At 41.9% G+C, this 26,605-nt stretch overlaps 1 protein-coding gene across 4 annotated transcripts in view; it reads left to right on the forward strand.

Moving 5' to 3' along the window:
• slit2 (slit homolog 2 (Drosophila)) overlaps positions 1–26,605 on the forward strand; it is a 115,973-nt gene that overhangs the window by 83,183 nt on the left and 6,185 nt on the right. For 3 of the 4 annotated variants that reach the window (XM_088372448.1, XM_088372449.1, XM_088372451.1), the window contains 25 exons: positions 9,479–9,550; positions 10,215–10,286; positions 10,627–10,698; positions 10,907–11,070; positions 11,893–11,904; positions 12,058–12,193; positions 13,748–13,819; positions 13,903–13,974; positions 15,832–15,903; positions 16,088–16,231; positions 16,978–17,141; positions 18,939–18,956; positions 20,520–20,670; positions 20,806–20,880; positions 21,081–21,224; positions 21,333–21,476; positions 21,552–21,718; positions 22,155–22,287; positions 22,824–22,892; positions 23,117–23,188; positions 23,481–23,552; positions 23,625–23,696; positions 24,214–24,377; positions 25,403–25,527; positions 25,616–25,713. In XM_088372448.1, the coding sequence (XP_088228574.1) occupies positions 9,479–9,550; positions 10,215–10,286; positions 10,627–10,698; positions 10,907–11,070; positions 11,893–11,904; positions 12,058–12,193; positions 13,748–13,819; positions 13,903–13,974; positions 15,832–15,903; positions 16,088–16,231; positions 16,978–17,141; positions 18,939–18,956; positions 20,520–20,670; positions 20,806–20,880; positions 21,081–21,224; positions 21,333–21,476; positions 21,552–21,718; positions 22,155–22,287; positions 22,824–22,892; positions 23,117–23,188; positions 23,481–23,552; positions 23,625–23,696; positions 24,214–24,377; positions 25,403–25,527; positions 25,616–25,713 (2,556 nt within the window). The remainder of the gene's footprint in view (positions 1–9,478; positions 9,551–10,214; positions 10,287–10,626; positions 10,699–10,906; positions 11,071–11,892; positions 11,905–12,057; positions 12,194–13,747; positions 13,820–13,902; positions 13,975–15,831; positions 15,904–16,087; positions 16,232–16,977; positions 17,142–18,938; positions 18,957–20,519; positions 20,671–20,805; positions 20,881–21,080; positions 21,225–21,332; positions 21,477–21,551; positions 21,719–22,154; positions 22,288–22,823; positions 22,893–23,116; positions 23,189–23,480; positions 23,553–23,624; positions 23,697–24,213; positions 24,378–25,402; positions 25,528–25,615; positions 25,714–26,605) is intronic. The other variant, XM_088372450.1, reaches the window with a different exon arrangement.

The raw sequence follows: 26,605 nt of genomic DNA on the forward strand, positions 1-26,605 counted from the left end.
ACCGTATTACAGCTTCATTACATCAGTCCACTTTATATCCATTACACACACACTCACAATGAACTTGTGATACAGTATGGACTCTACGTGCATCAACACATACTTGTGCGCACTTGAATATGTAAAAACAGGCCCCTTGTCTATCATTTTCAGAGAGCTCAGGCTTCAGCATGAGGTATCATGTTAATCACTTTAAATGTGTGTATTTGTGTGCGCGTGTGTGTATGTGTGTGTGTATGCGGTGGTGGGTGGGTGCTTGTGTATGTGCTTCACAGCTGTTCAATGCATTACCCACTCACATGGACACTGCTAATCTAATTTTGCTAACAGCCCTCAAAAAGTAGAAGCTAAGCTTAACTAGCGCCCCCTATGCCCTCATCGCCGGAATGTAGCCTGTCAAAAGTTGCTCGTCAAGCTCGGACATGAGCATATTAGCTATATTTGGAAGAGCCCGTAGCCAGGTGGTTCTTGTTTCAAACCAAACAGCTTGTCTAATACTGTGGTTGGTCAACGGAAGAGCGGCGTCGCTTAGCGCTGTAGCCGACCACGTCAAATCTTTCGACTTGTCCTGTGCGAAATGAGCCATGACCACATCATTTATGGGTCACGGCAGAAAGACATTTTGTTAAAAGGAAAAAAAGTTATATATTGCCTTGACATCAACAAAAATCGTACCAAACTTAATGGTAAAGACTAATAATAATAATAATAATAATAATAATAATAATAATAATAATAATAATAATAATAATAATAATAATAAGGTGCAGGTTTTGATTCTGGCTCTGGCTTTCTTGTGTGGAGTTTGCATGTTCTCCCCGTGCCTGCATGGGTTTTCTCCGGGTACTCTGATTTCCTCCCACATTCTTCTCGGAACACTTTAGATTACGCTTGTGTGTTGTAGTAACACGAGCAACTAGTTAGCATAAAAAATTGAGGGAGGAGGGGCATTTCAAACATGACAAACTGAATTTTAAAATGTTAAGTGTGTGTGTGTCTGTGTGTTGTCTGGCTGGTGCCCAGGAGACTGTTTGCTTTCACGGCCCATCTTTCCAACCTGCTGCTCACAGGAATGCATCACGGAGGCAAACACACTTGGACACACACCGGCGAGCACGTATACACACACACAGAGTATTTTTGCTCACTTCATCAGAAACTGTGTTCTGCTAAAATGCAGAACAAATATACAAAAACCTCAACAACCAACCATGATTACGTACATGAAGTCCAGCTCATGCATAAGCCTTTGCAAATTCACCCCTCAGCTTTTTTCCGATGGTCTCTTCGCCCTTTGCTATTTGTCTCCCTCCCATAATCTCCGCATATTGTATTTGTTTTGACACAGCCCAATAAACACAAATTGTTCTCGGGCGTCATCGGCCTGTGCCAGTAAATGCCGCCTTCAAGTGCCAGGGCTGCGGTGCAGGCCAGCGGACAGATGGTGCGGGACAGCTGGGCCGGGGTGACAAGTGTGTGCGACCCGAGCCTCTGCGGCGCTGAAAGAAAGAAAGACAACATTGACGGAGAGAAACTATTTGAAGAGGAATATTTCAGCTGGTCTCTGATTGCCAGGAGCTGGCAAACAGAGGCGAGGTGGCGGGCGGGCGGGCGGGTTGGGGGTCTGTGGAGACATCTTGAATAGATTTGGAGCAAGACAAAGACAAAGAGGTGGAGTAGTGATAAAAGGGAGCACGAACTAGATGCTTTCTGACAGTTGGTTCCTTTTCTTCCCAATAGAGCTTCCATTTCTTTCCAATGGCCACAAATGTTTTATGTTTTGTCTCGCTCTTGCCCAGCCCCCTCCTAGTCTGGTCCAAAGGCATCACGCAGGTGTCGACCTAATGACTGTAAACTCTCGTGGGCTAATCGTCCTCAAATAGCCAAGCGGCTGACTGATGGATGGCCCATTTTGTTGGATGACTGACGAGGGAGCTCATTCTCACGCTGAGTTCAAGTGAGCGGCCTCTCGGGAGGAAAGCGAGAAACTCTCTCGGAGCACACGTGACACATCATTCCAATGTGACCTTCCTCTGCCCCGGTGCTGAAACCTCAATGACCACCCCTCATTATGTCTTCAAACTCAGCACATTTTTCCACGTTAGGGGACATTTGCATGCAGAGACACGGCCGGCGAACTGGACAGAACACCTAAATCATGGAGGATAATACATTAGGAAAAGTCACGTGTTCATCAGAGTCATCTTTCCAGTCGGACTGATGAAAACACATGCTTTGAATAAAATAGGTGCAAGGTCAAAAACACTGCTGAATTTTATTCACGCAAGTAATTATTTTCAAAGAAATACATTCCAAAAGAAATGCTTTTCAAACATGCTCTGCCATTTCAGGTCAAGTTGAAAAATGTAAATTGAAAAATGTCAGATGCAAATCAAAATGCCAACCAAGTAAAAAAAAAAAGACCATACTTTAAAAATAATGTAGAAAAGTACATGTAGACAAATCAAATAGTCACATTTTAATTTTTTTTCGTGACATGCACTCATGTACCGTGAAAAAGTACCATTAAGTCTCCAAATTATCCCTAATGTATCTTCAGGAAACTCTATTAATCCCTTTCACTGTGTCATTTTGCTGCTTTTTTTGAAAATAAGTTAACTTTTTACTCGGATCAAATTGAAACTTCTATGGTTGGAAAATGTGAACTCCAAGTGCTGCGAATAGACACTTTGCATCACGATGCCCCATCACGTACTTGTGTGTGCGCGTTTACCCGCTGTGTGATTAGTCTCAATTTTTAGTTTTTTTTTTTTCTTTTCGATGCATGACAGGTCTCTCTCTCACACACACACACACACACACACTGCGGTTATGCCACTAATAAGCTACTTTGCCCTTCATTCCTGACAAATTCTCTATAACCACAGAGGCTCTCTTCCAGGGCTTCGCCTGTCAATCACTTAGAGAATACTCAGAGATCTTATTTCATGTTTGTTAAGTAATTGAAATCCTTTTAAGCTATTTTCAGTCTTAAAGCGTATTTGCAGATTACACCCAAAAGAGCAGAGTCGTTTGTGAATACGATTCAACGTTACGAGATGAATTGCACGGCCAACATTTTCACTCTCACCGTCTTCAAATTTCGGCTGCTTCGGCTTTCATCTTCAGTCTTTTGGTCGTGTGCCTGAGCTGAAAGTCGGATGACGTTTGAAGAGAATGAGGGAATGACTGATGTATGACAGGAGAGAGAGAGCCATGAGTGAGTGATGGGCAGGATGGTGAATTTGTGATTGATAGATGAAACTAATCGCACAGGAAGAGAAGTCGACAGAATAAGCCAAGTATTTTTTGGGAGCGCATCAACACATTTGAGACATTTCGACACTGGCTTTTCCCCCAGTATTTTTCTTCTGTGTAAAATTAGACAGATGCAGGCGAGGAAGAGAGAAGGTTGCTCCAGTTTATTGGGTCAGGGAGTTTGCGACAGATCAGGTCAAAGATGCGGGTGAAACACCCACGTACGCACTTAGACTAACACACAATTGGTGAGCCATGCGTCTGTGTGCTGTCATAAACTATTTATCTGTTTCATTTAGTATGGAGCATGTAAAAAGCAAACAGGAAAAGGATATGATGTCATGCGGCCGCCAAGTGGTCTGGCAGGACGTCCAGCCGTGGCTCTTTTAGCTGTGGTGCATCGCTCCGTGTCTACTCTGGATGTGTGTTTTGGACGCTCCACCAAGCCGAGGTTTGCTTTTAGTGCTGAGCTGGTTGTTTAAATTCACGCGCACGCACTCATAGACTCTGGCATGCTGTCATAGTCAACGTGTAGGTGTTAGATTTAACGCTGTTGACTCATAAAGACAGAGACGGCAGTGAGCAATGAGTGAACGCTGTTATCGGAATACGATGAACACTGTCTGGCTGATGGATTAAACTCATTACACAAGGAGCAGGGCATGGGCGGGTGCTGCTGGGTGGGGAGATTTGAGGATGAGACAAAGTCATGACGGAAGGGAAGGAATGGATAAAAGCACAGCCGGGGAATAAGCCACCACTTAACTTACTGGACTTTTCTTTAGGTACACCTGCAAAGTGCTCTAAAGCAAGACCTTTAAAATATTCGTAATGATCAGTCTATTCATTCAATATTATTTTCAATATTATGTCCATTTTAGTTCAGATTAAATATGCCAGCACGATCCCAAGTGTAAACCTTGGTTGTGTTTATTTCCAACCCTTTTCTATTCTAGGAGCCAAAAAGTTATCTACTGTGCAAGTGTGTGGTTGTTTCATTTTTATGGTGAATTCCAGCCCTAAAAAAAGGGAGCCATTCCTAAAGTGTTTGCACGGGGCATAGTTCCCATAGTTCCCACACAATAAAAATGTCAGAAATCTTTATAGTCTCATAAATCCCTACTTATCTAAGACAGTGAGCGCCACCCCTCCCTGTGACTTTTTTTAGGGGACGTTTCATCAAGTATACAGTATCCATCCATTTCTGTACAGCCGATCCTTTTCATGGTCACAAAGACCTTGAGCTGATCCCAGCTGGCACCCTCCACCCCGGTCACCATCTCAAAAGCTGACGACAGGACAGTGTGATGCTGATTCTGCAGGTGCCTGCAAAGTGACGAGCGTATGTCCCTAAGTCCAAAGATCATTAGACTCAATTGTATTCATCCCTTGGGATTGCTCCCTCACGAAATTCAGGTTCCAGTAGCTTACACAGAAATAGTACAAAAGACATGAGTAATAAATAAAGTGCACATTAAAAATCAAACCATAATAATAACTATAATTTTTAAAAAAATACATAAATAAATTAACACAAATAAATACATAAATAAAGGTCAGTAGGATGCCCGTGTTCTGGCGAATCTATAATTACTGCATGCATCCATTTCTCGTGTGCATGCACGACAGATGTATTGCGCGCTGATCTCTAATTATATGTGTAAACATTTTAGATGATGTCATGCACTCAGACCGCTGACTAATGCGTCTCTGGTTTGAAAAGAGATGTAATGAACCTCAGACTACTCACGTTCTGCAGCACATGCAAGATCAGGTTTTTCACTCTTAAAAAAGAGACAGTTTTGTCAACTCAAAAAAAAACGATCAACCCTTCCCAAAAGTCATGATCAAGCTTCCCTGTGAAGCTTGTACCGAAAATGAATTCATGGTCCCATTGCCTAATAGTGAGATGTACTGGCTCTGTTTGTCACACCTATTAAGTCACAACAAATGGTCTGTTGCGAGATACTAAAAGGGTTCAAGGGCTTCAAGATCATGTCGCAATGCAGCAAGAAAACACACACACATTTTTCGGAGGGAGGGTGGGTGGGTCGCCAGCATGGTCACCAGACATACAGTAGGGGACACCCTACAAGGTGTCCAGCCTTGGTGCTGTCGCCATGGCAACCGTCATACCTGGCATTTAAAGTATTAATGTGATGCATGATGGTGAGATGCAGACAATGAGATAGGATGGGGGGGGCATCTATCATTCAACAGACAATTAAAGTCGTTATACAAGAGAAGTATATGTGATAAAGGTTGTTAGCATCTTTTTCAAGATTCACTTCAAATTTGGTTATGGATTGGCATTCATGGGCGTGAGGATTGTCATTAGTTCCAAATGCGCTTGCAACACTTTCCAAAATGCCTTGCTTTCACTCTGCCTCCTACTTTTCCCTTCTTTTCTTCGGGAGTCCATTTCCTCCTAATTGCCCACCCTCACAAGTGTGATCTTTGGGGGTCCACTTTGTAGCATTTCTCCCTGAATGCGCTGAAGGTAACACACGCAGACATGTTCACACTCTTCTCATCCCGTACATGCATCCAAACCTCTCCATCGTAACACCTTCGTCCTCTTTTTTCCGTCCTACTCTTTTACTTTTTTTTTTTTTTTACTCTTTGCAGCTCTGCACTATACCCATTCACACATTCTTATACTTAATAGGATTAAGGTCTGCCAAAGGGATTTGAACAAGATGATTAGTATACTGCTCTGCCAACTTCGACCTGCACCCTGCCACGCACGGGAACCCTGGTTTGTCCCTCATGGGAAGAAACCCGTGACCATGAGGTCCCAGACAAAAGATTTTCAGAAACTGTATAACAGTAAGCACGAGAGCTTGTATGTGTGTGCGTGCGTGCGTGTGAGAGAGGGAACGGGGCGGAGGATGATGAGGGGTGCATGTGTGAGAATTGAGTGGCGCTCTTTCATGGCCAGGTCTCCTCGAAGACACACAGGGCGTCAAAAGCCCCTCTCACTCTCAAAAGACTCTTTAGAAAAGCAGCACTAAGCTCTTCACATGGGAGACCTGACTCTGACACACGCACACACACAAACGCACACACACGTTATGCTACCAAAGATGAGAAAAACATGCCCTAAGCAAAAAGAAATCATCAATTTTACAAACCCAAAAGAAGTAAAAATTCTAAAATGGACTCTAGTACAAAAGTAAATTGTAAAATTGGATTTTACTGTCAATTATATACAATATGTACATTTGGATAATTTGGAATAGAAACTAATTTAAATAATAATTTAAAAATCAATGTTCGTGTGTAATCTTTTAACGACATTGTACAGAGCAGCCAGGACAGAGACGTGTATCATTTTTCTACTTGCAATAAGCTGTATTTCTGGTTCTATTTTCATTATCATCAGCATTACATTATTTTTTTTGTTGCCGTAATTTTTTAAGACTGACGCTTGCCTTGTGGATGTACGGTTTTAGGAGTGTTGGAGAAAATGTGTAGCAATCTGGTTTAGCAGTTACTTGTGTGCTAATGCGTTGTGTGTGTGTGTGGGGGGGGGGGGCTTCCACTTTCAGAGGGGGTTCCAAGCCTGGCAGCGTGATACAGTTCCTGTGTGGCTTTCATACCTCCGGTTTGATCAAACAAAAACACACTCACACACACACTGGGCTCAGTTGGAGCCTCTTTTAATGAAGGTAAACGCCCATTTTAGGCACATGGGTGGGGGCAGAGGTTAAGGGTTAAACCTCGGGGAAGCCTGGATAATAAAAAAAACAGGCAAATTAGGAAAGGGGAAAGCGAGGTGAAAGAAAGGAAAATGTGGAGGTGGGAGAGGTAAAAGTAAGAGAAGCCACCAAGTGCGAGAGAGGCAAAGTTGTGCTTTTGACATCCACTCAAACTCTTTTAGAAGAAGATGAAATTGAATGAAATGCCTTGGAGGCAAACTGTGGAGGAAAATCCACCCGTAAGACCCTAAGAAGTCAATTTCCTAACTGGAGCAAAACTGGGTTTATTCGCCCAGAATACTGACAAGGCTTTAAAACCGCACTTTTACTCCAAATGTCAATCAAGCACATGAATTGGCTCCAACGACTGCCTGCCTATCGCTTTTAAATTTGTGGCTGCATGCACATGCAAGCTTCTGACCTTTCGGCTTATACAAAGAATATCTATACATTTCCAATCATCTCAAAGTAAAATGTAAATTTATCACACATTATGCATTTACAAAGACAATTCACACACACACTTGAGACGTTTTGGATTTCTTCCTCACGTTGTCGATGCAGTCAGTGGCTTGCAGACTGTTGATTTGGTTTTAGAATAGCAGCGGTTAAAAGAGCATGGCTGCTTTCAAAGCCCCTCTGGTCCTGTAAAAACAGTGTCAGGATACACTCTGTTTGATTCATAAGCGCCACATGTGTCCACTACCAAGGCGCGTGTGTGTTTGTATTGTGTGTGTAAAACAACAAAAGTGAAAGCCTGGCGCTCCCACTACTTTATGAGGTCTTATTGGAAGATCATGCTGGGGTGAAACTCCATCAGAGAGTCTTGGATCGTGACGTGAACTTGAAAAGTGTTTCAACCCAAAATCCATATTGTAAAAAAAATATATATTAGGCCGTGACATAGTGGCAAAATAAGTTGACGTGTGGTGAATACGTTCCAGCTGCACAATATCTGTATGTTATTTTATGTTTGCCCCCGAGGACCACTAGCATAGCTCACTTGGGACATTGTGATTTCCTAAGTATGCTGGTTATTTTGCTTGCAGAGCTATAAATGAATGAAATGTTGTATATTGCTATTTTAATTTTATTGTGAATAATAATTGTGCTCAATGCTGGATTTTCCTTTATTTTCTTGTAGCTAGTTAAGCATGCCACAGTTAACCTTGAAAGGTTTGCTTACATTGTGTCTTTGCAGCCATGCTCTACTCATCTGTCAATCAACCTCCCCATTTACTTTTCAGTTCATGCTTTTGAGTTTAAGTGGACCCTCGTTCCCTTTTGAGACTTCTGCATCCTACTTCACGTTCGTAACTTTTCCGTTCACGCTTCGTGAGCGCGTGTGTAATGCAGCTGTAGCGGCAGGTGCACGAGGTGGAGGATATCTGAGTGCCTAATTGCAAGAGAGCAGACTCAAGAATGTAAGGAATGTCACCGGGCATTAGCTGTTAGCCGATTAGCACACCGGAGGTCAAGGAGCTGCGGTAAGGGTCAAGAGGTGGGGGTGCGGGTAGGTGGGGGTTAGCGGGGAAAGGTCAAATAGTCTGTCTGGAACGTGGCCCGGATTAGCCCGACGGCTGGCGACCGAAACACACAGAGACCAGCTTCTCCGGACTTTTTCCGTTGAGCATCCAGTTTCTCTCCTCTTGGATAGAAATGCCACAGTGATGTGTTCCTTACAACTCCAAGCAGCTGCATCCATTCTCAGCTACAAAATCTCATTTACATGCCTTTATTTATATCTGCACGTCCCTGTGCCTACGATGATATGATTAACACCTCATTTGTTGACTATTATATATATCACTTACTGGCACTGACCGTGGTTGTGTGCGTGTGTGTGCGGCAATCTTTTTTCAATATTTCCACTCTTTCCCTGTAGATAACTTATCATGGATCTTTATCAGCATTTTCTGAAGAATTGGTTGGGTTTGCAAAAAAATAATAATCATGGTTTGTTTTGTGACCTCCCGAGATATCCTTTGGCTTGGAGATTGGTTTCTCTGCATCATGCTGGAAAGTGTTTCTAATAGATCAGAAAAGTGATATTGAATACTATATACTATGAAATTGTGCTTGCAGTAAATCGACTGGCTTTATTTGGGTTTTAACATTTGTATCAAGCAGAGGCTTACTTTAAATGGCTGAAACGATTTCTTAAATGTATGCCCTTGTTCTCACATGAGTCAGAGGGCAGCGCAGAAAGCTTTCATGCAATCTGAGGTCACTAGTGCCCCCTAAAGGTTGTCTGAACATTTCGTCTCATTTGCCTGTGTTGGATTTTCAGAACCAAATAACGTTTATCTGACTGTATCATTGCAGATAGTGCACTTACTTACACCCCCTCCTGTGTTGTTGGGAAGGAGTGCTTTGTGTGCTCTGCAGCTTTCTTGCTGCATTTGCCAGAGGTGCTGCTATAAACAAGTGTCTCTGAGATAGTTCAGCTTTAATAACCCTCTGCCCCCTGTCTTGTCTCCTTCTCTCCATCTCTCCGGCTGCCCTTTCCCTCTGTCCAGTGATCTCAGCGAGAACCAGATTCAAGGGGTGCCCAGGAAAGCCTTCAGGGGAGCTGTGGAAATAAAGAATCTGTAAGTTGGCGCCACTCGGCCAAAGGTTGAGCGACTCGTTGTGTGTATGTGTGTGTGTTCAAGTGTGTGTGTGTTGTTGGCATGGTGTGTGTATGGGTTTGTGTGTTTCTTGACCCCATGTTTACTAATGTGTTTGTCCATCAATATTTAATTGCCTTAAATGTCATGTGCCTCCTGCTTGCTGTATTGACTGATCATTAATAAGCCTGTGTGTGTGTGTATGTATGTGTGTGTGCGTGCGTGTGCGCGTGTGTGTGTGTGCTTGTGGAGGCAACTGGCTAACTGTTCTGCCTCAATCAGTTACAACAATTAAAGATAATTGTATTGGTGATTTTGAAGGTAAAAGTCATTTGCACAGCAGTCGGTAAGTACGGATTGTTCGACATCAAACAATTTTGTTGAAATATTGCGCAATTATGATAAATGGACAATAAATTGTCTGTGTGTGAGCACATAAAGAGAGAGGGAGAGAGAGGGTGAGGAAAAAGGTAATGCATACAAATGAATCATCATGTAGAAGAAGGAGGAAAAGCGCACTAACGTCTGCAAAGAACAAAGAGCTGTGGAGACAAGACGAGCTGCATTTACACTTGACTTGACTTTCACCGGAACATACTCTCTCTGTAAGGCATTCAACAAAACACCACTTGTCTTTTGTATGCAGCCAGCTGGACTACAACCACATCGGCTGTATCGAAGATGGAGCTTTCAGAGCGTTACGTGACCTGGAAGTACTGTGAGTAACACTTTGTCTGCTTGCACACAACAGAACAATTCATATGAAAAAAATGTCTTTCCTTTTTTTTTTTAAGAAATCAGGTTTTTGAAATATTTTCAATTTTTTGTTTGACCTGTAAAAGTTTGCGCAAATGGATTTAACATGCTTTATAATTTATAGTTATGTACACCATTTTAAAGGGGAAAAAATACACCTGTTGCTGAACCTACCCTTTAATTCATAAATATTACACAATTATTATGATTATTATTATTATTGTGAAAAGGACGAGGGCAGATTCGGAATCAACCTAGACTAACCAAGGAGTACCAAGGCTAGATTTGTCTTCTCTCCTCAGCACCCTCAACAACAACAACATCAGCCGGCTGTCAGTGGCCAGTTTCAACCATATGCCCAAGCTGAGGACCTTGTAAGTTACACCACAGAGTACGCAACACCCGGCCGGCCGGGGTCGAGTGCTCATTTCACCCTTGTCTTGTTTGAACAATTGATTGCTTCATCTCACCTCTGCTCCATCGTGTACCTGCTGCACATACTCAAATGTATTGTTTCTCTCTTCCATCACCCCATCTTGCCACCTCTCTGCCTGTCCACCTACCCCTCGCCCACCCCCCAAGTCGCCTGCACTCCAACAACCTGCAGTGTGACTGCCATGTGGCCTGGCTGTCGGAGTGGCTGCGGCAGCGCCCCCGTCTGGGACTTTATACGCAGTGCATGGCCCCGCCGCACCTGAGAGGGCACAATGTTGCAGAAGTGCAGAAGAAGGAGTTTGTCTGCACAGGTAAGATGGATCATTGGTTACACATTACGTATATTCTATAATGTGAAAAAAAGGGCAGTGACTTTGGTTCAACTCTGGTGCTGCTTAACTAACTCAGTCCAATGCTGGCTTGAAAGCAAGCGTTGCTGGAGCCTATCCCAGCTGAATTTGGACAAGAAGCAGGGTAGACCATTTTACTACCTCTTATATTCTAAAAAAAAGTTTGAATGTCTTGACAGCACGGTGGTTAGAACCTCTGCCTCTCACTTTTTGAGATTTAGACTAGAGATGGGCGAGGATGCCAGGTATTGGTGCCAATAGCTAGTACCTTATTTCAAGGTATTGGTTCTCATGACCAGTATCGACTGTCTCCTTGTGGCACTTTTATGATATGGAAGAAGATATTAGAAATTAAAAGAATAGACAATGGCCATTGATATTATGCAATTTTTAGGAAAATGCTTTTGTAAAATATCCATTCATGGCTTTTTTTTTTTTAATTATCTATCTTTTTGGGGGGGAAATTGTATGTGTCATCAGATATTATTGGTATCGGTATGTGGTATCGGTACCGGTGACTACTCAAAAATTAATAATCCTTTCTCACTCAAAGTCAGCTCGGATATGCTCAAGCTCACCCACAGCCTTAATGAAGACAAATGCGACAGAAAATAGATGGTTGGATATACAGTAATAATATATTGATCCTATATATTCTGCATAGTCGCTCAAATCTGTGTTGCTGACTATTGGCGTGTTGTATTGACTCTTCCAAGCTTTACAAAAAATATTTGCTTTGTCTCATTGTTTCTTCCTTACTGTCTGTCGCTCATCCTTTTCAAGATTCGGATGAAGGCAAGTATTCAACTTCCAATTCATACAGAATGCAAAATCATCTTTCTGTCACTTGTTTTGTTTCGCTCTTTCATTTTCCTCACTGAATTCTTTTTGCATTTTGCAGATTTATCCGCAGTAGCAAAGCTAATATCGAGCATTGTCTCCATTTAGGTTACCAGTCGTCGTCTTCGTCCTGCAGTGTGTTGCAGTGTCCTGAGTCGTGCACCTGCAGCAACAACATTGTGGACTGCAGAGGGAAGGGTCTGACAGAAATACCCACCAACCTCCCTGAAACTATTACTGAGATGTAAGACACACTCACTTGGCCTCCAGACACACACACTGCACACGCATAAACACACCTAGTCAACAATGGGGACAATTGTTCGTGCTTTTGCCCCATGCTGCTCTTGACTATAACTGTGGTACACAGTTTTCGCTCACAGCCTGTCTCTCTCACTGCAGTGGAATAAAACCACACAGCTGTGAAATGAGAAATCCCGGTCATGCAGCTCTTCTCTGATTAAAGACAGTAATGACGGGATGAACGAGAAAGAATTAAAAGCTCAATCTAAAGGACAAGGCCGATCATATCTTTATCTGAGAGACGACCGCTAGATTTAAAGTGGCAGAACTTGACTCCCAACTTTTAAAACCACCGGATTGACTGACTGAGTTGTAAGCAGAAATGGAATTAAAGGAAACGTACAAGGTGTTCTTGGAAGCACATTCGGAAGAAATCCAAACAAACTATTCCGGAACGCTACACTCAAATTTCAATTTTTTCAACCCTAATAATTGAAAGGGAAATAAGCAGTTTCAGTGTCACAGGACATTAGAGAGTCCACTAAATTTTCACTGACTGAATGATTTATAAGATTATTTTTTCATTGATGCCCCTAAAAGATGTCACCACGCTTACCTTGAAGTATGAATTTATAAGCATTAATGGTCTGAATTAATTTGGGGATTTATGATGACAGATTAGACTTGACTCAACAAGTTTCAAAAAGTCCATGACTTCTCTATGAATTCAAAAAAAATACTCCAATGGGATTCAGATCAACTGCTTTTATATCCCAGTTGACTTCAAAAACGTCACTGCTGTAACAAAATACGATTAGACAAATAAGCCTCTCCTGCGGACAGCTGTGAAAAACCAAAACCTATTTTGGCATCCTGAGACGTGATGTGGTCTCAGACATGTCTCCAGTGATTTCAGACTGTTAAAGCCGTTCTTATCCAAGCACCGAGTTATTGTTGTAATACAATACAAAATAAAAGAACGCATTCTTCGGTTGTGACATGCAGCCACTAATATTATAGTGCTCTGACTATGTGCACACATTTGGCGTCCGAAAACACACCACTGGCGTTTTGGAGGCTTTGTTTTACCACTAATTGCCATGGTGGTCAGAATTAATGACTATGAATCTAATAATAATGATGTATGTGTAGAAATGATGAAAATCTAAGATGATTTCTTGCTTTTGAGGATGAACTCTTGTTTCCTGGCTCTGGAGGAAATCCCATCGCAGCCCCCCTACAGTATTACACCAGAATTGAATCCAAATCAACTCCACGAAACTTCCTTACATTGAAAATGTAAACGTGCTCTGTGAATGAGAAGTGAGAATGGAAAATAAAGTCGGTGGCAGGAAAATCTTCACAGTCCAATGGTTGTCTTGCAAATGGTCGCTCTAATCACAGTGATGAAATTCGAGCCCCTCCCTAGACTTGAGATCACAAACTGTTTGTGCAATTCCAGAGGCCTCCAAAACAGCCGTCCTAATTAAGAGTAGCGAAACGATTTCAATGTTAAATTATCATCCATCAATGGTCTGTGTATGTTTGGTTCCAGACGATTGGAGCAGAACGCCATCAAGGTGATCCCAGCCGGCGCCTTTTCTTCTTATAAGAAACTGCGAAGAATGTGAGTAGATGACTAGCATCATATTTATATATACACCGGTCTGTTTTTTATTTTATTTTATTTTTTCACTGTTCTTTTTGCAGAGACTTGAGTAACAATCAGATTTCAGAGTTGGCTCCTGATGCCTTTCAAGGTCTGCGATCCCTCAACTCTCTGTAAGTACTCACCATGGCCCTTTGTTAAGGGAGTGATGTGCATGAGTTCTGGCTAATCGAGTCATTGATTCATCTAGGATTTATTTTTTTGGGTCAAGGATATCTCAGGGAATTTTTTTTACAAACCCTCTAAATTCCTCGAAAATGCTTAGAAAGAAAGGGCAACAGGTGGGAATGTTGAAAAAAAAATCTGGAATTAATTAAAAGTCAATTATCTGGCCTGGCATCAGGGGGGTCGCAGCAGATTTTTTTCAGGGGAGGTGGGCAGTGCTCCCATGGCCCCCCTTTAGATCCGCCAGTGAATCCAGCAGCCTCACAATGTTAGCCCATCTCATAAACTCCATGAAAACATTTGACAAACATCCACTAATAAATAGAGATGCAGTTTTTGGATGAGACACAAGCAATTTGATTGAACCCAGGAACAAATGTTTATATGACCTGTCTGATAGTGGAGATAGTGACCTGGAATTGACTTCTAAACATTTGCAGTTGCGAGTAAGACTTCTGCTCTTTATGTCGACATGTCAAGTAAATGTGATCGAAGCAGACATTTGATCGCTAATCTCTGCGCTCTTTTAAAAAGAACGACCTCATCGCTGGCCCAGCACTCGGGTTTGCGTGTGAAGCCGGGCTGAGGCGGTCGAGAGGGTGGGAGGCAATGCGGGGTTATTGTCTGAAGAAGTTATATTAAGATCTCGTCTCTCCAGAATCAATAATTCATAAATGCTGAATTGCTGAATGGAGGCTTCTGCCACCTCATTACACTTTCACCACCCAGCCAGTGAATGCGACACCCACCTTCGTGCTGACACATCACTTAGAGTACGACTCCTACATTAGGCTGCAGTATGCGTACATTGCGTGTTATGTCGATTTAAATGAGCCATCGATAGTGTGTGTGCGTGTGTGTGTACAGTAAGTGCGCTGCGTCGTTTCCCAGCCTCGGGTTTCTCAGGAGTTGCCACTCAGCACAATGAACGAAAACACAATTGCAAACACATGTCTGTACACGCGCAGATTGAGCGGGCATGAAGCATAGCAATGACCAACAAGTTTGAGCGCAAAAGTGTTTGGTCGAGCAAGGAGTTTGGGTTCTTGACCTGCTTGTGAAGTCAGCGTGAAGAGCCTTGGTTTTTTTTTTCTAGATAACAGAGTACATTCTTCACGGCACGATGGCCAGCAGATTTATGAAGGCTTTTGTTACACCACTCAGTGTACTTTATATCTTAAATATGTGGTCATGAATGGAGTGGTTGGAACGTTGTCAGAGTTTAAAATCCATGAAATGGAAAGAAGCGCGAATCATTCGTTATCAAGAAAAGGCCATGTTTTGCCATGTCGGCATGCTAAACAAGCCGATATTAGCTTGTCGGAGCGTGGAAAAACTTTGTTTTAGCCAAAAATATCATTTTATTTGTATCCATTTTCATTGGTATCTTAAGTTTGGTTTTTCTTTCAAGAAAATGGTCAAGAAAAAAATATCGTAAGGCTGAAGAATGTTCTACAAAGAGTGAAGTGGGCATTTTTTGCCATCCTCAGTCCAACAAATGGCACACATGAAATTTTTGTTGGGCTTGCTCAATCATGAACTAGCAGTGTTTAAAATAAATATTTATGGTCTTCCCTGACGTTAACATGACAGGTCTTGTATTTTGACATTTACCCACCAAAATTGCAACAATCTTCTTACTATATTATGACTGTTTTTATTGGAAAAAAATATATAAAATATAACTATCTTCTGGATATTTTTTATTATTCAGAAAGATAATGAATAATAATGTAATTTAGCTTCTTGCCAAAATATTTTATTAAATGTCGGATTTAATGTTGATATATATTTGTTTTCCACAGCGTTCTGTACGGTAATAAGATAACAGAGATCTCCAAAGGGCTGTTTGAAGGGCTGTTTTCTCTGCAGCTCTTGTGAGTAGACGCGCATCCCCACATTTGTATTTGCAGACACTTTACAATTGATACTCGGCTTAAAAGTCTTCTAATAAAAAACCATCATGGCTGACTTCAAGACACATTCATTGACGAATAATAGCAGGAAAACTCATTATTGTCATTATTCACCAACTTTCAATGCACCTTTTCTGTCTTTCAGGTTATTGAATGCAAATAAGATAGCGTGCCTCCGTGTGGATGCCTTTCAGGATCTCCACAATCTCAACCTTCTGTCACTCTATGACAACAAGCTCCAGACCATCGCCAAAGGAACCTTTTCATCACTAAGGGCTATACAGACGCTGTATGTAAACACATTTTTTCTCCTTGAGCGACATAAACTGCTCACTACTCCACACTTATCATGATTTAAAAAGTATTTTTGTCAAGTATATCTGCTTGTATTGTCTTCAATGAAGAATGTGAGTGTGAATGGTTATTTGTCTATATGTCCTCCTGTGATTGGCTGGTGATCAGTCACGGGTGCACCGAACCTCTTGCTCATTATTCATTCTTAATTTAATTAATTAGTAATGAATTCGATAAATAATTTAATGTTGACTTTAATGACTTTTCTATTTATAGAAATTTCGTTTGTAGTTACTTATGATTGAAAAATAATATTTCAGGCTTACTGTTATGAATATTACTATTTGCATTTCTCTCAAACACAAAATGTGGATGAGTCTTTAAATACACACATTACAAGACTGAGCGCATCAGCTGAACTGTTGCTATAGTAACTTGTTCTTAGCTTTGCATGCAGCATTTTAAATGTATCTTTGATAACAATGTTTAACCACAAAGCAGTCATCAATAAGTATGAAACTGAACAGCTTTTTAATCTTCCCCATAGACATGCACAGAAATATACTCAAAATCTTATACAGTATTTCTACACAATTGTCGAAACCAATTACTGTTCTGTATTAAATATAAATCAACTAGTAAGGAGTAAGATTACGACTTGTGCAAGCAACCTTATCTTTCTTACTGCCTCCATATGTTGTGTGTGTATACTTATGTGTACCCCGTATGTGTGTGTCACAGGCATTTAGCTCAAAACCCATTCATCTGTGACTGTCACCTGAAGTGGCTGGCCGACTACCTGCAGGACAATCCCATCGAGACGAGCGGCGCCCGCTGCACCAGCCCACGGCGGCTTGCCAACAAACGAATCGGACAAATCAAGAGCAAGAAGTTCCGCTGTTCAGGTATGAATGAACACACAGCGTGACAGAGCTCATTGTTCTTCTGACTGAACATTCACCCATGCACACACACGCGGGCAATCGGGATATCCAAACTGACAAGCTCCCGTCTCGCTCTCGCTTTCATACTGTGTCTTCCTGCTTGGTATTTCCCCTCAGACTTTTTTCTCTCTCAGCATACATGCACACAAGCAAAGAATATTTTCTTGATATTCAATTTTTGATTTGTTGTGTTTCCTTCACTTTGACTCTCTCTTTGTTTCCCTGCAATAGCTAGAGAACAATATTTCATCCCAGGTATTGTACATCAAGCATGTGTGTATGTGTGGGAGTGGAGTGTGTGTGCGCGACACTCCGTCACAGAATGCAGTCACGCTTTGGAGTGCCGTGCTTTCACTGACACCTTTCAAATTCTTCACACAACAGTTCAGATTCAAAGTCCACCTGCACACAGACTGCAAAGTAATTATAACGGCATCACATAAACAGAAGTGTTTTTAAAAAATGATCACTGGATCAATATGTGGTCATAGAGGTCCCCATTTGGGAAATTGACATTTTGTGGTACACTCACCTGTTCAAATTACTACTTTATTCTCTTAACATTCTTCTTGAATGAGTCAGACTTTTTTTTTTTTAATAATAATAAGACTTTATCTTTGTAAAATCCATCTTGGAGCCTCTTCCAGCTAACTTTCATTGATGGGTGGGGCACATCCCCAATCATGTAACAATTTCTCTTATAGTCTTTTAACTAATAATAATAATCGTTCATGTTTTTCTCCATCTACAAGCAGATGTTAAAATTTTGAATTTTTACTGCCCCAAACAGTTTCTGTGCCTTTTTTTTTTTTACACATTTTTGTGTGACCATTGCCTTACTCGAATGCGTCAGATGTTAACATAAACTATTCATCACACTCACTGCACCCACCGTTCTAATGAGAATAGTAAAAAATTGATTTGTGAGCTTTGCATGACATGCACGTGGAGCAATAAGACAAAACTTTATGAACCAGCAGCTCACTTCACAGGCCCCAAAAAAAAAGACATCATGGCCGTGTGTCTGCCAGCAGCTTTGTCTGTTTTGTCCACCGTACAACATCAAAAGGGCACACGCTTGCCACACACGGAGGGGTGCTGGGAAATATGCAAATCGGACAGTTGTATGGAAGCTACTGGCGTGATCATTACTGCAGCGGCACACAGAGCGCAGTGTGTGTGCGCGTGTGTGTGTGTGTTGTGTGTGTTCACTGCAGTCATTAACTCAGAGGCTCACCGGGGAAGCGAGGATTTAAAGCTCAGATACCACATGCAGATAAAAACGGAATATTTTAAGAAGATTGTCGATTTAAAAGTTGACTAAACCTTCGGGCAGCTCATAATTATGATTACAATCCTTACATGTGGCTTAATAGTTTCGATTCTATTGCCGTTTCAATAATTGAAATGATGTTTTTACATATTTCACTCTGGTAACTTGCTAAAAGCTAAGAGTACATAACTTGCCGGAAGCGTGTGTGGACAAATATTATTATTTATTTTTTTTTTACAAATATGCAATTCTCCATTTCAACTGAAAGACAGCTGTAAATTTAATCGAATGTTTAATTTTGTGCTTGGAGAGCAAGCAAATGAACGTGTGTCATGTTATGCCAACACACTCTTTTTCACCTGCCTGTGAAAAAAACTTTCCCTACTTTCTTTTCTCCACTTATTATTCGTTTCTTGCCTCCTGTTTTGACTAAACAAGTGAACTCCCTTCTTCTCTCCTCTGTACTGCCTCTCTCACATACTCAGGAGTACACCATGTCGGCTGTAAGTAACGCACACACAAAATAGATGCCATTTTGCGTCGAAACACACACCTGACCCTTGTGCCTCCCCCGTGTACATTTCTAAACAACAAGATGATGGTGGCCCTAACAACCAAAGGTTTATCTATTTTTTTGTGCGTACGTGAGTGCGTGTATGTGTGTGTTCCTAAAAAGCTTCTCTTGGCGCTGTAACTCTCCTCCAACCCCTGCAATCAGTGTTACTTCCTGTTTCTTATGTCTTATGTCCTTCTCACGCCTGCTTCCGGTTTCGACTTCCTCTCTCCTGCTTCCCTCCTCCACCCTCCCTCCCCTCTTCTTTCTTTCATTCCATTGACTTGATCAAGGCAACCTCCTCTGTTTTTCAATAATATGCCCCTCATCCCTCAGTTTTCCCCTGTCGTCTTTGGATTTGTTACTTTAGATTGTTGGTCGCTCTTGTCTTCTCCTTCCCAAGTGCTTTAACTTCTTTCCTTGGCAATTTCTACCAAACTGACTGGCCTCTCCTCCCATCACTCGCTTTGTATGACAATTCTCACAAGTTTGGTCTAAAAACAAATATGTGGAGATGTTAATATTTGTCATTGCTGCAGCATGATTATGGTAAAATATTATCATATAAATAATTCTATTCCTAAAACTGTCTTGAGGTCAAGCACAAGTCGCATGAATTAAGGCTGCAACAACAAAAAAGCCAAAGAAAAAAAAAAGATTTTCCTTTGATGCTCACTGAACTGAGGTTTTGTGAGGTACACTGATGTCATGTGATAGTATCCATGACAAGTGCTACAAAAACCCAAAAAATGTACGCTCGCTGAGCAGCTGAATTCATGGCGACGCTTCGAGCTCCATCAGTTTTTGATTGGCCAAAATTTGTATTCGCATTTTGTATTTAATATATAAATTTATTTATTTACACAGTTGCCGGTGACCTGAGTGAGGCTAAACGCTTTGGAAGATGAATGAATTCATATTTGACCTAATTTATCATCTAAGAAAAAGGTGTCAAACTCATTTTAGTCACGGGCCGCATCGTAGTCATAGTTTCCTTCGAAGGGGCATTACAAACTAATGAATAACTATTTTTGAAATCAGAGAATATAAATTGGCCTTTTTTTTTTTCCTTAGCAAACTTAGTGGGAACTGATCCTTCCTCTCCCTTTCCTGTTCCTACCCCCTTCGTTCCTCGCTCGCTGCCACTACCCTCCCCACCCCCGTGTTCCAGCGGAGGAGCAGTCGGTGAGCAGGTTGTTCCTTTGTGCTTGATCTAACCATGTGACTGCCAGGTTCCTAAAAGTGGAACATGGTTCTGTCAAGCACCATGGAACGGCCCTGCCAATCCCTACAGCATGGCCAAGATGCAAGACACCAGAACTGTCTGCGTGTGTTTGCGTGTGCAAGCATTTTGAATTCAACCTCTGTCTGTGTTTGACAGGATGGAAAAAAAGCTTGTGTGTATGGATTTTTTGTCAACTTTGGAGGCGATTACCAGTACATGCTGGGGTTCGACTCAAGCGCGATGGGCATGCCGGCAGCTTTGTGACCCTGCCGTTGTGATTGTAACCAGGTACGGAGGATTACCGCAGCAAGCTGGGAGGAGACTGCTTCGCCGACCTGGCCTGTCCCGAGAAGTGCCGTTGCGAGGGCACCACTGTGGACTGCTCCAACCAAAAGCTGACCAAAATACCAGACCACATCCCTCAATACACTGCCGAACTGTGAGTCACTTACTGTCGCCGACGACCAAGTGCATCCATCAAGTGTCTTTGAGAAGAGACTGCGTCAACCTTCATCTGCTCTTTTTTCTCTGTGGTTGTCCTCTAAACATATTCTGGCTCCCTCTCTCCCCTCAGGCGTCTGAACAACAATGAATTTACTGTCCTTGAGGCGACAGGGATCTTCAAAAAGTTACCCCATCTGAGGAAGATGTGAGTCAGACGTAGTGATCCTAAGTGGATCGTAGTCGCTATACACACACGAGTCACATTCAGGTCATGAAGAGAAAACACTCATCTTTGCAGAGGGTTGCTTCCTCATCCTTTCATGTCCGTTGAATTCCCTTGTTTGCACCCTTAAATGTCTCACATTTCTTTTTTTTTTTCCTTTACCCCTCTTTCTCCCGTACAAGTAACCTGAGTAATAACCGCATCGCTGACATAGAGGAGGGCACTTTTGAAGGAGCTTCAGGGGTCAACGAGCTCATTTTGACCTCCAACAGATTGGAAAATGTACATCACCGCATGCTGAAAGGACTCGGTGGCCTGCGCACGCTGTGGGTATACACACACGCGTATAGTATATTTGTATTGCGTACCAAAAGTAGTCTTAGAATTCTACTGTGAGTCATTTGAACTTCATATGTTTGTTTGTGTTTGAGTAGTATGCTGCGGAGCAATCGCATCAGCTGCGTGAGCAACAGTAGCTTTGTGGGTTTGAGCTCAGTGCGTCTGCTGTCGCTCTACGACAACCAGATCACCTCCATGAACCCCGGAGCCTTCGACACACTCCACTCACTCTCGACTCTGTGAGTACGAGCAAGAAAAGGCAAAAAGAGGAAATGATCAAATGAATAAATGTCTGGCCACTTTCTGATCTCCAGCAACCTTTTGGCCAATCCGTTCAACTGTAACTGTCATCTGGCCTGGCTCGGTGATTGGTTGAGGAGGAAACGCATTGTCACGGGCAACCCTCGTTGCCAGAGTCCTTACTTCCTGAAAGAGATCCCCATCCAGGATGTGGCTGTCCAAGACTTTGCTTGTGAAGACGGTACGATGGAGTGATATTTACCATTGGCTTGTTTATGTTTTGATTACTTTCTAAAAGCAATTCAACTAGTTACATTTGATAATATTTTGATTACATTTTTATTTTAATTCTCAGAACTGCTACCATTTTTTTATTTTTTAGACCTGATGGTGTTTTTCACTATCTTTCAGCAATACATTTGAGTATACAAAGACAGTAAAGTAAAAGACATAAAGTTGAACTTCACTACTACAAATTAAAATAATTTCATTGCGTTAATATTTTGGTCAACTTTCATACTCAGACAAAGCAAATAAAACTCATCGCATCATTTTCTCTTTGCAACATGAGCGATACAGCACAATGGTTGCGGCAGTAGGTGTAGAAAAAAGAAAGCTATCATCCTTCCTCTGCTCTCCCTGGGTGGCTTCATGTCCCATCTATCCATCTTCACTAGGTAACGATGACAACAGCTGTTCTCCGGTGCTGAGGTGCCCGGCGGAGTGTTCGTGCTTGGACACGGTGGTGCGCTGTAGCAACAAGGGCCTCACCGCTTTGCCCAAAGGCCTGCCCAAAGAAACCACTGAGCTGTGAGTGATTTCATCAAATGCACATTGCAACCTTTGCAACAGGTCCATTTATCATCCGTGAGCACGGTGCTGATTCAGTTTGGACGTTGCTCTATTAGTTAGGTCAAAATGCCACATACTCATGACAAATTAGAGTCTGAAGCTGAGATTTAAACACAAAGCCTTTGAGCTGCGTGTCGGACATGATAACCACACACACCTCGCCTAAATTACCGGTGCAAAAATTAGGCAGAAACTTTGAGTCATTTCATCACGCCATTTTCCATCATTAACATAAGCAATTAATATTTTGGGTTGGTTTCAGGTTGATGCATGTGTGTGCGTGGAAGCAAGCTGGAGAAACGGTGACTGAACTGTAATAGGATGCCTGTAGGAATATTAAACGCTCATGTTTATTGTGGCTCATGCAGAAATGACTGCACACTCTGCTGGAGATGAGGAATTTCCCACATGATTAAATAACGTTTTTCTTCCTTCTCATTTGCTCTCTCTCTTTCTGTCGTTCTGTCTCTTTTCTCTATCCCTCCACCTGCCAGGTATCTGGATGGAAACCACTTCACTCAGGTTCCTGTGGAGCTCTCCGATTACAAACACTTGACGCTCATGTAAGTGTCTGTGCTCACATTCCACTTTTACGCCGAGGGAAACGATACTACTTAGAATATAGAATGTGCCGGCGCCTTGTGGTTTTGCTCGCTGCCAAAAGTAACCCAATGGTATTTTGTCAGAGATCTGTACAGTATCACTCGGAATGTGTTATGTTCCGCACATGGATTGATAGAACGGCATGTGTGTGTGTGTGTTTATGGACTTATTGTTTCCTTTTCAGTGATTTGAGTAACAACCAGATCAGCACGTTGTCCAACCACAGCCTCAGTAACATGTCTGAGCTGCTTACCCTGTGAGTCTGGCTTTTCATTTGCGCTCTTTGTGTGTGTGTGTGCCATTTTCAAATTCATACAGCGTCTCCTACTAAATCCTGTTTGACTTCTGAAATCACGTGAATATAAAACAACAATCAAACTTCATGCAAACTGATCACCATGTCAACCAAAGCATTGTGTGTTTGTGAGTTAGTCATATTTGCATCTGTCTGTATGAAAGTGGCCAAGCATAACTTGCCGCAAATAATAACAAATAGCTGGTTCTGAGCCCGTGTTTCCATGGCAACATGTTTAATTTGTGTCAAAAAGAATCCTGAGCTACAACCGTCTGCGGTGCATACCAGTGAGGGCCTTCGATGGACTCAAGTCTCTACGTTTGCTGTGAGTATCTTCAAAGTTGAGCCGAAGTGCAGGAACTCAGCCAGACTCGTCTCACTAAACTCTCTTTCTCAGGTCCCTCCATGGAAATGATATATCACTCATACCAGAAGGAGCCTTCAAAGACCTGTCATCACTTTCACACTTGTGAGCAACACACACATGCACACACGCACTGACCATTTCTGTAGGTACTCAAGCTAATGAGAGCTCTGGGGGGAAAAAAATCTGTCTTCAGAAAGGTCGCAAAGATTTAACAATATATTTTTATTGCAGTTGAAGTGCGCTGTGGGTAAGGATAAAATGGCCTTGAATGAGACTGAAAGCATCACTAAAGTAGCCACAAAAAAAAGGGAACCAAAATTGTTTTGCAGGATTTGATCATGTTTTTATTTTGACTGATTCCACACAATTAGATTATGTAAAGGTCCATTAAAACCTCACTGAAAGTAATAGTAAAACTGTGATGGGAGTAAAATTGTCAGAAAAAAATAAACAATATTGCAAGAAAACATAATACGTGCAGCCCGTCTGCCTATGGGTAATATAAAATATGTATTTGAAAATATTTCTTTAAATCATTCGTTTGGAGTATTTCAATGGTAAGTTGATGTTGGATCAACATTATATTTTAATGTATAACTATTAAATATGTCTGTGGCAGGGCTCTGGGAGCAAACCCTCTGCACTGCGACTGCCACATGCAGTGGTTGTCCGACTGGGTGAAAAGCGGCTACAAAGAGCCCGGCATCGCCCGCTGCGCGGGGCCCGGCGACATGACCGACAAACTGCTGCTCACCACGCCATCCAAGAAGTTCACCTGCACAGGTATGTGGAATGCGCGATGCTTGCTCTACTTTCAACAGCACAGCGGCACGTAGAAGGAGAAACTGCGGAACCTAGGAGGTTGAACACAATCCATTCTGGTTTGATTATTTTGGATTTTGAGAGCATTTTGCTAGTTGGAAATTGAAATAATCACTGTAGAGCTGCCATGATAAAATGGCGACAGGCCATGTTGATCTGGCGACTGAAGCTAGTGTGATATAACTGTGTATTTTCCTTCTTCTCACATTCTTCTCTTCCAATCTTTTGTTGTTCTTGGTCCATCTTTTGTGAAAGTGTAGCAAAGAAGCCACAAAATTCCTCAATACACCAGGAATTTTTGGAATTTTCTGTGACTTCAGTGGCATAGTTTTTCCTGACAATTATGGATCGTAAGACCTCAGAGCCATTTTGCTTTATAGGTTCCATTGTACACATCTGTAATGTGTACAATGAGCGCAATTGAGGACTCCAAGAGGAGACCACAAGTCGCCAATTACGAGTTTTACCCTAGAAAACACATTTAAACTGCTTACATTTTGACACGAGTGATTATTTGGTGGGGTGTTGTCTGAAGTTAAAGTTAAATCTCATCTTTCGTGAACTAATACTTTTTTTTCTGACAATGATCACATGACTGAATCCTATTTTTAACCTAATCTAACTGACGCACTGTAGAAGTCCCGGGGCCTTGTGGTTTTCTGGTGCCAGGTAAAGTAGCTCATCACCTATTCCTCCTCAGTCACGCCTCCCCCAGTTCCTTGATATTGGCCCGGCCTGGTTATCCCTCGTCTTATCCACCCAGACTCCTTTTCCCCTTTGCAACTCCGTGTTTGGACCTGTATTGTGTATCGTTCTGACCACTAAAAGCAAAAGACACTCAGTGCAAGTCAATGTCTGTGCGTGAGTGTGTTTGTGTGCTTGTGTGTCCACGCAATCTAATTTAGCGGTCATGTCTGAGCTTGTTAACTATGCAAACTGATCATCTATGTGGTGTTGGGTCCATGTAATGTGTCTGCAACAAACAGGCCCAGTAGATATCAGCATCCAGGCGAAATGTGAGCCCTGCCTGTCCAGCCCGTGCAAGAATGACGGCACCTGCTTCAATGACCCGGTGCATTTCTACCGCTGCACCTGTCCATACGGTTTTAAGGTACAACAGAGGATCTCATGAACGGATTAGAATGTTTGTTGATTGTTATGAGGATTTTTAATGATGAAAGAATGCCTTGTCTATGTAGGGCCAGAACTGTGAGGAGCCCATTCATGCTTGCATCAGTAATCCCTGCCAGAATGGAGGAACTTGTCATCTAAAGGAAGGCGAAGGAGGTAGTTTCTGGTAAGATTATTTTTTTATGCAGATTGTACTCGGGTATTATAATGGCTTTTAATGAAGAGGTTATTTCTCAACCCTTGGTGTCCCAAAATTGATATCAAATTCAAAAAAAAAATCTGACTAAATTTAGCCCTCACTAGGTAATTTGCTTTCAATGAGGATTTTTGAACATGACAGTCAGAATTTAATGATAATAATAATAATCTGATCAGATTTTATGCTTAAAAAAAAAAAAAAAAAAAAAAGATGAGATGCACATAGCAAATTGTACATTGGTCACCTTATCTGACTTTCACGAAAATTAGCTTCTGGCCATGCTATTTCCTTCAGTTTGACGTTACATTCATATTACTTGCATTTTCTGCCCACCATTTGTCATAGGGAATTTGTATGACACATTTTTAAAACATACCTATAAGATGTGGAAATGAAATTGCCTTACGTGGAAAATAAATCAGTATAAATGCTTCTCCCTCACCTTCTCTCTTGACTTTCAACATTAACCCCTTACCATTCCAGTCTGATTTATGAGCTCGCTGAGCCTGCACATCTATATTATAGAATATTCATCATTATTCAAATCCCCAGGAACTCATTCTTTTAACGGTGTATCACATGATTGGGCAAGTGGCCACAAGGTGACGCCAACAAACTCTTCAACTTTCCAGCTGCTTTGTCTTTAGTTTCATTATTTGTATAGTAACCTTTCCTGCTTCGGTATTGGGGGATTGTGGCTAGAAGCTGTGCTTGACAACAAAATGACATATTAATCCTTCCATGCCGCATGAGAGCATTTATTAGTCCCATAATTTACCTCTCCGACTGTGCTCAGTGTGTGAGTGGGTGTGTGTGTGGATGTGTGCGTGTGAACTGTATTTACAAACTCAAGGCACGC

This window comes from Syngnathus floridae, chromosome 4, assembly GCF_059516105.1.
Source record: "Syngnathus floridae isolate MCC-2025c chromosome 4, RoL_Sflo_1.0, whole genome shotgun sequence".
In the NCBI taxonomy this organism is placed as follows: domain Eukaryota; kingdom Metazoa; phylum Chordata; class Actinopteri; order Syngnathiformes; family Syngnathidae; genus Syngnathus; species Syngnathus floridae.